This window comes from Galleria mellonella, unplaced genomic scaffold, assembly GCF_026898425.1.
Source record: "Galleria mellonella isolate WM207_F2 unplaced genomic scaffold, CSIRO_AGI_GalMel_v1 utg962, whole genome shotgun sequence".
In the NCBI taxonomy this organism is placed as follows: domain Eukaryota; kingdom Metazoa; phylum Arthropoda; class Insecta; order Lepidoptera; family Pyralidae; genus Galleria; species Galleria mellonella.
In genome coordinates, this window is record NW_026442180.1 from 1,328,486 (window position 1) to 1,341,799 (window position 13,314).

The 13,314-nt window shown below is 34.7% G+C and overlaps 1 protein-coding gene across 1 annotated transcript; it reads left to right on the plus strand.

Annotated features, from left to right (window-relative positions):
• The first annotated feature begins 162 nt into the window (after positions 1-162).
• LOC113522712 (nucleolar complex protein 4 homolog B) lies at positions 163-12,829 on the plus strand. The gene is made up of 10 exons (XM_026908497.3): positions 163-322; positions 417-525; positions 1,675-1,877; positions 2,375-2,505; positions 2,934-3,076; positions 3,874-4,071; positions 4,816-4,987; positions 6,022-6,188; positions 7,176-7,351; positions 7,794-12,829. Exons 1-10 carry the CDS (start codon positions 200-202, stop codon positions 7,911-7,913), a joined length of 1,542 nt encoding a protein of 513 aa, XP_026764298.2. The 5' UTR covers positions 163-199; the 3' UTR covers positions 7,914-12,829.
• The last annotated feature ends 485 nt before the right edge of the window (positions 12,830-13,314 follow it).

Below are 13,314 nucleotides of genomic sequence, written 5' to 3' on the forward strand. Positions count from 1 at the left end.
ATGTACCACAATATAATATATATATCAGTGGAATGATATATATGATTAGTTCAAAATAAAACATATTAATAAATAATTGTTAGTATTTTGATTAAAATTACTTAAGTCAACATTATAAAATAGAGTAACTGAGAACGCAACAAAACGAATACATTTCGTATGTTGTCAGCTTGAGTGACAAAATCTTTTCAATACAAAAATGGCCGCCGTACAGCAAAATTTATCAAAAATGGTATCGGCTCAACTACGCAATAAAGCAACAGAGTTTTTAAACTCAAGAAAACATGCTAACAATCTTGCGGATATCTTACAAATGTTTGAGGTGAGTTTATACTATCCTGTGTATTAGAAATTGGATTAAGAAAATTGTCATAGGTTACATTCTGTACCACTCTGTATTTCTTATTTAATTTTAGGCTGAAACGGAGAACTATACACCATTACTGCTAACAATTGAAGTAATATTTACGGATTTATTAAAACGCGGCGACCTGATACAAGATGTGGTGCCTCTCAAGCTGATAGGTGAGTACATTATACAAGCGGTTTGTTGCTATGCTATTTGGATTTAATGTTAAAATTATTGATTTTGCCCATTAGAGTATCTAAGTTATAGCATTTTCTGGCTCTATATTACAAAATGCCGCTACTAGAATGATTCGTATGTTCGTATAGCTGCTCTCACCTATTTACTATAATGGTCACATTTGGCGACATGTGACGTGTTTTACTTATATAAAAGGTTGGACCGATCGTAAGCTTGAATTTTTCTGGTGTGAATGACTTTGTTACCGAATGAACTGTCCTAGTGAAGAGTTTTATATAAATAAATTTTGTATGACCATAATTTCACTGTAACACTGTGTAAACATTATGACCTCAGATAACACTCCTCTTTTACACAGTCATTGTTTATTATAGCACTACAAGCTTAATGTTATTTCAGTATATATAGAATTGTTATTTATTTAATTGAGGCTGGGCAATAATGATGATTATTTAATCGCAAAATATATTTATACTAAATCCACAATGTTTTTACTTATATTTGCATGACTTACAGAATAGTTGTTTTGTTACTTTGTAAAAATATGCACATGAGACTCCGACATTATAATTTCCAATAAGGAGTACCAAATATTCTAATTTCATCATAATATATTTAATTTTACTTTTTTCTTGATAACTTAACAATGTGGAAGAATGAATAAGGATCTTTTGCTTCTTATAGAATGATACAGATTACATAAGTTAACAATATGTACACAAAAAAATATGTTCACTTATTTGTTTATCCAGTAATGACATTTTTAATACTAGGATGCTGAATAAAAGTTTTTTATTGAATTTAACATCTTCTATTTTATTTATCAAAACTTAAAAATGAAGTCTAACATAAGCACACCAAAAAATACTCCATGTTACTAAATGTTTATATTAACAATTGTAACAGTTGATAATTGGCTTTTGAGTATATTTATTTATCCACTTTTTTCCTCTATGGTTATATGGATTAACCAAAATAAAAAGAGTCTGGTCGTCATCTCCAATGCTATATGTATGCCATATTTAAATAGTGTTTGGTTGAACCATTAAGGTACCAAGAGGTAATAAATAAACTTACTTTTACATTTGTAACATTAGTAGAGATATTAATTTTAATTTATTATTCAGATTGCAGCCCTGAAGCAGAATACACAAAATGGTTGCGAGAATGCTATGAGACAGCCCTCACACGCACACTGGAATGTGTGAAACGTGGACGCACCAGTTCCCGATTGCAGGCACTTGTTACTGCTTGCAAATTGATGCAAGCTGAGGGCAAGCACCCACTGGAGAGTTCATTGGGATACTTCTTTCCATCAGTCAGACTCAAGGTGAATATAACAATTTGAGCACATAAATTTCAGTGTGTATGTAAATAATATGTATATAAATAACTTTGTACCTAAAATGAATATATATATTTTAAAATATATTTTTGAAAAAATATTTAGTACTTGAAATAATTTATGTTAAGAAAATTAAAAATAATGATCTTTATTTAATAATAATGTAATGAAGAATCTTTGTAAATTAATCATTTATTTATAGAAAAAAATTACAGTTGTCAATTTGTTTGTTTTTGTATCTATATTAAAGTACCTCAAACACTCCTGGTTTTTAGTAGTTTATAGGTTTTCAGGATAAAAAATTATATAAAAAAAAATATAATAGTTATAATAACTATAAATAATAATTAAATAGTTATATAATAACCATTAAATAAATTAATATGCTTGTTTTACACTTTATATATGAAAAAAAAGATTGGTTATATACTCACATCTACTAAGAGACTTAGTTTTGTGAGTTTGAATTTTGATTGTTCCAGAACCTTTTCACGGTACTCCTAGATTCAGAGACATTAATGTCGGCGCCCATAGCACGCTTCCAGGAGTTCACCGAGTACAGAGATGTACAGCAATATGGACTTAAAGTTCTCTCCACAATTGCTTACAAGAAGTAAGTATACTCTTTTAGCTGTTTGAAATTAAATCACTTTAACATACTTTTAATATAGTATTTTATCAATGAAATTGAACATTTTTTAAACAGACATAGGTCTATAAATGCGAATATTGATCATTCCTTGTCTTAACAAGCCATAAAAAAGTGAGCCAACATAGTGCGGCCAACAGTTGATTCATGAACCATGATGTCTCTGTGTTCACTCAGGATAGTGTGGTCATGTGTCATACTGTAATAAAGTAAGAAGCAGTGTCAATTCAACTGTGAAATTATATTACACTATATATCAATAGAATACAAATAATAATCCTATAGATTACTTACATATAAATACTTTAACCTCCAAGATAGCTACAAAAATTTAATTAAACCACTTCATACACTACCAATCTGTAAGAACCCTTGGTTTCTTTTTATTACAGGTCACCTACCTCAATATATATGCAGAATTACCTAGAATTACTAGACAAACTATTAGCATCCGAGATTCCTACAGAGACAAAAATTAAATTCAAAGATAGAGACATTGATGAAAAGGAAGAGAAAATCTTGTGCGGCTCCGAAAGTGAGTGATACTTCTTCATTATTTTCTATAACATAGTTATTGAACAAGATCCATGTTCAAAAATGTAGGAAGTCATGAAAAATCTTTAAATTTACTCACAGTTTATGTAACTGATAGGCCTGTAACTGGGTTACCTTGTTTTACAGATTATTACATAGAAGATTACACTCTACATTATTTTTTTTATACCACTGAGGTGGCAAACAAGCATAGGGCCCACCTGATTGTAAGCAGTAACTGTAGCCTATGCATACCTGCAATACCAATGGCTTTACGCGATCCGGTTAGTTGCTGACCCTGAAGAACCTTTATACCTCTTTTTTTAAAGAACCTATATCATATTCATCATGAACATACTGATATATAATATTTCATAGATTTCCTATTTTTTAAATATGTATTTTCATGTAGATTTTGCTTCACAAGAACTTCTGCTACATATCTTGTTTGTTCTTATTAACTGAAATTACATTCTGAATGGGTGGTGGTAGAATCATAAAAAAAAAAAAACTATTCCTTATTTCAGTATTTTCGAATAATAATTTTCTTTCTTTTAACGAACTATTTTTTACTCTACAACGAAAAATGGCAGCTTCAGTCGTTACAAAATTAAAAGGAGACCAACAAAGTAAATAATTCCTATCAATTGTAATAGAAATTGTAAATATTGGTTCAGAATTTTATATATATATATATATATATATATATATATATATATGCAACATATGTACCCCCCCTCCATAATTTTTAGAAATAAAATAAACACTATAATGTTAATGATATATATGGATGCACAGATAAGGCTCCGTTCCCGTACAACCCGGGCGTGTGTCGGCGGTACGCGAACCGCTGCTGGGGCTTTGCGTGCCAGTGGCCGCTGTGCGGGGAATCGCGTACCCATCGGCGCGCGCTGTTGCTGCTGGTCGAGCGTCTCATGCCGCTGCTGGCTAAACCTCATCTCGCCACTGACATGCTCTGCGACAGCCTAGACGCTGGTCAGTATAGCATACTTGTTTTACATTCCCTAAATGAAATCAAATTGTTTATAATTACTCCTCTCCATCCAAAGGTTGCATGGAAGAGGTCGCTTTTAGCGATAAGGCCGCCCATTGTTTTCTCATTGTGATTATTTCTTGTAATTGTTTTTATATATATAATAAGTTTACTATTGTAATCTTTTGGAGAAAACAATAAAGAGTAATCTATCTATCTATTTTTGAAACATAGTTCTAGTTTAGGAAAGTAACAAGTGTATTTCTTTTAAAGAATAAATTTCAAGTTGTAAAATACTGAATAGTAGTAGTGTAGTGGATTGCAGATTTTACTTTGCAAAAACCAGTTATTTGTTCCACAATTATATGATAACCATATGGAATAAACCATATCGACTAAAAATAATCATCATAATCAGTTGAAAATTTGCAATAAATTTATACAACATAACCATAATAAAAAATTACAGATGCTTGAGATCCTCTTTTCTTTTTAATCACTTAATATTCGTTATTACATTCATCATCATCATATCAGCTTTTAACTGTCCATTGCTGTACATAAGCCTCCCCCTAGGGGAATTTTGCCAGTAGTTGCCACACTTGGCAGACACATTAGCAACCGCAGTTTGACTCTGAAGATGTTTTAAGAGGGACATTGCTGCCCATCCCTAGTTTATTTTAGTGACTTCTCATATTTTTTTTTTCTCGTCTCAATACTACAATATGTTTGAACATGTTACACAGGTGGGCCGATCAGTATGCTGGCGCTGCAGGGCGTGCTGGAGCTGGTCCGCCGACACAACATCGACTATCCTGATATGTACGACCGGCTGTACGCCATGTTCGAGCCGGAGATGTTCGCCACGCGGTACAAGAAGCGGTTACTGCACCTCGCCGACGTTTTTCTTAGCTCCACGTAAGTTACACTGCGTCGTTTAGCGCCTAAGAGGAGTTATATACGCTTCTATGGTAGTAAACAAGCATATAGCTTATCTGATGGTAAATGGGTTTTTTTATAGATGAAAATGGAATGGTAACCTTGCCCGCGCTATCGGTATACACTGACGAGGCACCAGTGATTGGTCATTTGGCCCACTATGATGAATTTGACAAGAATTAATCATGATGGTTTCCAGGAGGAACCACGTAGAGGTCGACCTGAGAGGGTCTATTGCTAGCAATGGGGCTATCAGACCTCATTACTAACAAACCCTTTCCCCCCAGTAATAGGGGTTACCATAGCCTATACACGCCTGTAATACCAGGGATGTCACCTGCGCGTTGCTGATCCTTAAAAACCTTCAATACGCTCTTTTGAAGGACCCTATACTGTAATCTCTAATGAAAGCCTCGGAGATCATTCAATTACCTCAGTAGGAAACTCCTCTGAAAACGCATTGTGTGTTACCATTCTGGTTTTAAAGTGTGAGGATAGATTCCATGTTGGTGGCGAGTGGTGCGATGCTGAAAGGTGGCTCTAGGCATCATATTTATTATTATTTATTTATTCATGTAATTCAACATTTTTCTCTAAAGAAAATGGGAAAGATGGGGAAATTCTTTTTGAAACTCATACAAACATCGCGTGTTATGGTTTATTGTCAAGGCGCGTATTGAACTGCCAGTCTACCGTGAAATGAAATTCCGAAATTTCGGACTCCATATTTGTTTATACCAAAATCGGACCAATAAATGGAGTGTAACATTTCGTTCGTCATACATCCTATCATAAAAGTCTAAAGGAACGATATTTTAACATTTTTAATATTTGCAAACGGCATGTATTATGTAATTTTAATATCAAATTTCTGTTTCGTTTGGCTCCGAAATTTCGAAAAACATTTCATGGTAGGCCCTCAGTTAACTTAACGCGGCTATCATTTGAAACTGCCCTTTATGGCTAATCGTATATTATAAAAGTGAGTGAGACGCGTGTTGTGTCGTTCGCAGGCACCTGCCGGAGGGGCTAGTGGCGGCATTCGCGAAGCGCGTGTCGCGGCTGGCGCTGGTGGCGCCGCCCGAGGACGCGGCTGGCCTGCTGCAGCTGCTCGCCAACCTGCTGCACCGCCACCCCGCGCTCAAGCGCATGATCTGCCTCGACGACACGCCCGCGCTCAGTTAGTACCGTCTACTGCTTATCTTTCCTCTTTAGAGTTATAACACTAGCTTTTTACCTGCGACTTTGTTCGCGTGACCGGAATATGTTTATTGACCAGACTAAAAAGCCTACGTTGTTCTCCAGTTGTACTGTTAAGACGCTATAAGGTAACAAACAAACAAATTCACTTTCATATTTATAATATTAGGAAGGATAGGCATTGATGTATGATTTATAGAAGGAGCCGCTGTTATTATTATGTGGGATATATTCTATAAAGGAATGTGCTACTGAGTTAGTTTTGTATTTTTATTTATGTAACTTAGAATGGCAAACAAGCTGGCGGCCCACCTGATGGAAAGTGGTAACCGTCGCCTATAGACATGAACAGTACCATGGGCATAACAGAGTGTACTGTTTTGCCCGTGATACCCCCTATGTGTTGCCATTCAAATCTGTCGAGTACGTCATATATATTTATATGTAAAAACATGTTAAAATTTGACTGACTCTTGAAAGTAAACTTAAAAAATACGTAAAAACACACGCAAAGATTTGACGCGGCCGAAAGTTTCTGTCAATTTTTGGCCGAAACCGAAACTAAGGCCGAAAGTACCAGAGGGAGACTTTGTACAAAAGTCGATTGCTTGGGTACCTTTGTCTTATTCGTGTTTTAACTGTGAAGCAGCTGTGTTTGCATGGCTGTGTTTCGGTTTGAAGGGTGGGATATGGCGTGAATTTACTGGGTACAGAGGAATAACACCTGAGTCCTCTGGAATGGCAACGCATGGGGGGTATCATGGGCGAAACAGTATACTCTGTTACGTCCATGGTACTGCTCATGTGTATAGGCGACGGTTACCACTTTCCATCAGGTGGGCCGTCAGCTTGTTTGCCATTCTAAGTTGTATAAAAAAGAAAAAGTAGAATTTGTGGCCGAAACTAGCCGAAACCGAACGGAAAGTTCGGTCGGAGAGTAATATTTGTACGTTTGGCGTGCGCGCAGTGTCGGGCGACCCGTACGTGATGGAGGAGACGAGCGCCGAGCGCGCGCGTGCGCTGGGCTCGTCGCTGTGGGAGCTGCGCGCGCTGCGCCGCCACGCCGCGCCGCCCGTCGCCGCCGCCGCCGCCGCGCTGCTGGCCGCGCCGCGCCCCGCCGACCTCGCGCCGCCAGACCAGGCCGTCAGTATACCCGTATACCCTGCACCGCCCACCAATCACCTCCGATAGGCCCATTGCTACCAGTATACTCTCCCACCTCGACCTCCACGAGGTGGGAGGAAAACATCATGGTTGATTATTGTCGAATTCATCATGGTGGACCAACTTTTTTTTTGTAGGTGATAATGGAATGGTACCCCCGCCCGCGCTATCAATAATAAATAATATCCAGTATATCCGAGCTCCTCAGACACTGGTAAATAAATCCCTTGATGATTTAATTCACATTTTCCTAGTTTTTCACACTTTTATTCCTTGTCTTTGATTAATGTGAATACAATCACAAACAACATTGTGTTTATACATAATTTCCTTTCATTTGAAAATTTATAATTTTACTATTTACATTTAAGAAGTACCGTAGCAGTCGTCGAAGACTTAAAATTTCTTTAATTTCTTCCAGTTATTCGACGCCGAATTAAAAAAACGCTTCAAGACAATAGAAATGAATTTCGCCAGGCCGCAGGGAATGCACGCGCAGAATGTCGAACGCCTGTTACAGTACTGGGAGCTGATGGCCTGAACAATGCACGTGCCGGCTACGTGAGGTCTATTTCACATCTTATACCAAATTTACTATTCTCGTGGTCTATGGTGGAGATGCATTTCATTGATTTCTTTTTTTATATATACTATATTGGTAAAACTGTTAAAATGTCAGAATTGTAATATTCAATTGTTATAGTTACGATCTCGTTCGGATTTCGATAAAGTATTAAAAAGTATTTATTTTCTCTAGAAATTCTAAATTCAAAAGTTTGCAGTGCAGTTGCTTGAGGATTTTATTGAATACCAAAATCGGTAAACGTCTTTTAGATAGCGAAATTTATCCATATTGAAACAGTATGACTGAATTAAAGTCCAGTGTATGCACCTATTTTGCCATTAGACAAAAATATGTGCAATTGTATGTATAGATTTATTACGCAGAAGTATTGTACAGAATTTATAAAGCTTTATATTATATAATTTAATTTTATTATAATGACTGCGTCGCTGAAAAATGGAAGTTTCGACAATAGAATATAATGACTATTGAAAGTTCTTTTTATTCGCCTCGCTATGGTAAAATAGGTATTTACTAGGACGTCATAACGAAAATGTATAGGGACCCTTTATATATAAGAACACGATATTCCACCATTTTAATACGTGGAAAGTTAACATTGACATGTGGCCATCAAAATTGCATGATCGACAATCATTGATCATACGATTCTGATTTTATTGTGATATGAGAACGAGACGTCCCGCCGTCTGTTTTCACTTATATTTCTTGATGCTATATGTTTTTTTTTTTTTTTTATTTTGCCTAATGCCATACGTACGCAACGGGCGCTCTATCCCAAGTCTTGAGCTTTCAATATTTAATTTATATACCAGTTACTCTATCTATAAGCTCGTCCTAAATGTATTTGACAAATTATATAAGATTTCGATTTTTGCACATTAATGTTAATGTTAGTAAATTTTAAGTGAAGTTAATGTGTTGTAGTTTGGTTATTTTATTTTTTTACGAACGCAATTGTGCACGACTGTGATTATGAGGCGGTTTGTACACGTGTGTGTGTGACGTGCGCAGACTGCCTTGAAACTATTTGATAGGATGTAAGGTTCCGAGGGGCTTTAACCAAATGGAGATGGCATTATAAACACGGAATTGAAGATAAGTTTGCTTTTATCGTGTAAGCAAGATATAAGACAATTCATCGCTATTTAGCGTCTCTATCTGTCGGCTATGGGGTTTAAACTCTATAAAATGCAACAGATCTGTGCATGATAATACAATTTTGGATTAAAATTTACTGCAATTTCCGGTTGGTTATGAGCGTCTCGGTTTGTTCTAGAGGAGTGTTTAATAACTACAGTTGATAAATTTGGGACGCGGTGTGTCTTCCTTTCCATTAACGTTTATTGTAATCCCCTTTTAGTTTCATTCCAGTTTGTATTTTCTCACCCTTATTTGTTTGATGTAAGGTTATTAATAAGTAAGAACTATGTTCAATAGCCTGAATTGACTAGATCAAAGGAAATCAGGTAAACGACACCCAAATGCCATATTTATTTAATTATTATTGTTACAACCGTTTAAAAAACCTCGCAGTCGAGGGCGCGGCTTCTAAATGTAATACGACGATCATGTCTATAAGTCAAAATCATTTATTCGTATAGGACATTTATGGCCATTTACGTGCATCATTTTTGATCTGCAATCCAGTTTAGTGAGCAGTTTCAGTAGAAACCAAGGGAAAAACTCGACTATTGTCTTGTTTTATAATCAGTCTACATCTGTTAACATATTGTTTGGATGTAGATATATGATAATTTTAAACATATATATAAAAATATGCTTTATCTTACGTATTGAATATATGTATATAAAATCACGTGTCTGACCAACAGTTTGTTTGTGAACATGTTTGTTAACATGTAACAATTATTTATATTTATACTGCATATACAAAAATAGTGCCTACTCATTACACAAGTTAATGATTGTTAAGGATTTAGATTAAGCGAACAAGAAAACTCTTGTTCTTTCATTACTCCTATAATTTTTGTGATTTGTACATTTTTGTGGTTATTTCAATATCAGCCTATCTACGTCTCTTGGCTAATTAGAGTATGCCTACTTGTTTAATAATAGTGTGTTCTTTATTTAAATAGTTTTTCTTTTTTTTTTTGTATTTGTTTATAAACTTATAAACAAATACAAAACTAGCCGTTTGTCAGGATTAAAAAAAAAAACTATTTAAATAAAGAACACTATTATTAAACAAGTAGGCATTCTCTTTATAAACAAATACAAAACTAGCCGTTTGTCAGGATTAAAAAAAAACTATTTAAATAAAGAACACTATTATTAACCCTTTCCTAGCGAATATACCAAAAATAATGAAAAACAAAGTTTTTATGATTCTGTATGGATAAGGGGTAGTAAAGAAAACTAATATTTTTTTTTTTTTCAGATTTATTTATTATATCTAGATACTATTTTCGTAACCTAGACTTATAAGTACCATCAGAAACTTTAGGTAAAAAAAAGACTGATAAAATAGAAACATTAGATATTTATTTTTGGCTCAAATAATAATAAAATTAAAAAGCAATTATACATTAACATCGTGATATTCTGTAAAACAATTCTTTTTTTTTACTTATGCACAAAAATGTATTGCAGTGAGAACATTTTGAGTGAGGTTCTGACTGCACTTTCTTCATGCTGCATACTTCACATCGCCCTCTATTTGGCACAAACGTAGGCCAATGTACACCGCGGTTTCCTAATCGAACGTCTTTCAACGTTGAGAAGCCAGTTTTGCGCCTTTTAGATGGCCCAGGACTAAGCACAGGGTCTTTTGATATGAAAGGTCTGATTTTATATAATTTATCTTTGCAATTGGAAGGCATTTGCGTGTTGTCATTGCAATGAAGATGGCTCAAAATTGCTGCAAACCTATCTCTAGGCATAGTTTTACAAATCAAGGGGTTATTCAAATCAAGTGCCGATGAATAATGGTCTGTCCATGAAGGCCGAGTGTTGTACCCCATATAGAAGTTCATTCCGATAAAAGCCAGTAGTTCTTCTTTTTTCAAGTTGAGAAATTTATTTCTTTGTGTTGCATATAAATTACTTTGATACATAATATTATCCAGTACATCACTAATCAGGACTAAAAAAATGTCAGTCGGCGTAGTGCATTCAGCAAAATATTCGTCAACGACCCCCATGTTTGCAGAATATTCTGGTAAATACGTTTCCACATCACGTTTCTTCCATTTACGATTAGGCTCATGTTTTGTTTTTTTGGATTGTGCATCTGTTGACGTAACAGTTTCCTGAGCCGGTAAATTATCTGGAATAGTGTTAGGAATAGAATATACAATTAGCTCTTGGTCTATTTCCCTACTAGGATCTTCTGTCTCATATCCTGTAGTAGGTTTAGTTTGGCTCAGCATATATTCTTCTAATGCTGCCTCAAAATTTTCATCAAAATTGCTAGTTGAGGGTAGTCGTTCTTCGCGAAAGGTTTCTTCGTCAGAAAATTCCACATCTGAAGTGTCGGCACAGTCTGGAAGATCTTCCATAAAAAGATCTTCTATCAAAGCTGTATTCTTTGAAATATTCATTATAAAAATCTGTAATATAAGATAAACAAATATCATAATATATTCGATCTAATTTACAAAAAACAAACCATAGTCACTGACGGTACTCATAAGTCCTGGTACATTTTTATCGTTATTTTAGCTCTAAAATTTAAATTTATAACTAAAACAATATTAATTTTATAGTTAAAACCACAATGTAATATATTAATATAAAACAATAAGACTTACCTCGTTTATTCTATTTTTAAATATTTTCTAAAACAAAAGCAATCTGCAGTTCTCAAATCCGAAACAGGTCGAAACTTGAAAGTGTCACTTGCTAGCGGTAAATAGGCAAAATTGAAATAAATCACTGTGATTGGCTAGCGTAGTAGTACTTGAAAGGATCCTTAATGTCAAATATGGAATGCGCGATCGTATTATCGAAATAATGGATGGGGAATCACCCGATACAAATTTGTACCGTCAGATAGGAAAGAGTTAAACAAGTAGGCTTTTAAATCGTTATTTTATGATTCTTAATTTGAATAAAACATGACCTGGTGGAAAAGTATATAAAGTAATAGAAATAAAAATATAGCATATATATATATAAAAATAAAAATATAGCTAACTATAAAGTATATAGTTAGCTATATTTTTCTTTTTATCGTATATGCTATTTTAAACAGATAATTATATCAATTGTTTGATTAGCCTCGATAGAAATCAAATAGTTTATTAAATTTTTAATGAATTTATTATTTTTCGAAAAAATGCATTATCAAAGCTTCATTAAGTCACTGAAGAAGTGTTGTTAGAAACACCTTATTGTGATTGGCAGATTTTAATATAATAATAATAAATTTAGAAATGGGTTGCTAAAATAGCCACTTTACACGAATTATTGATTAATTGATGGGATATTGACCGCATCAATCAACCAGCCCATAGTGTCCCACTGCTAGGCAAATATCAACTGCTTCCATCTTGGACAAATGCTAGCCAATCTGTACCAGTCTGTGGAACCGGTCACACGTGATACATATAAATAAGGCTGGTTATACAAAATAAATAAGTGAAAAGTGGCTTTTTTTAACCAACCTCCTAGTTCTTTGTACCTAGAAACAGAATTCAAATATCACTCATACACTCCGAGTGTAACAATGTGTCTTAAAGAATCTCAATATAAAGGATTTTAATGGTTTATTAGCAAGCCGCGCCCGCCGTATCATGTGATTATTTGTAACAAACAATCGATGTTAAGCTAGATTAAGTCATTATTTTAATATACTTCATTTAATGTTCTATTATTATATTGATTAAATAAAAATATTGATACACTAAGGTGTTGTTTTACTTAAAAAGTATTTTTTTAGTGTTTATTTTTTTTTATATGACTTAGAATGGCAATCAAGCTGACGGCCCACCTGATGGAAATTGGTAACCGTCGCCTATAGACATGAGCAGTACCATGGACATAACAGAGTATACTGATTCGCCCATGATACCCCCCATGCGTTACCATTCCTGAGGACTCAGGTGTTTTTCCTCTGTACCCTGTAAATTCACGCCATATCCCACCATTCAAACACAACTGCTTCACGGTAGAAACACGAATTGGACAGAGGTACCCAAGCAATCGGGTCTTGTACAAAGTCTCCCTCTGGTTGAAATAATAGTGAAATACTCAGAAATTCTGACTCAGAATCAAACAAACCTCTTACGTTTTCTCTCCATTCCTCGTATAATCTCAGAAATGGAACCACAGAACAGAAACCCGGTCATTTATTAGTTAATATTGTCAACCGACTTTAAATAGAAGTCTTTTT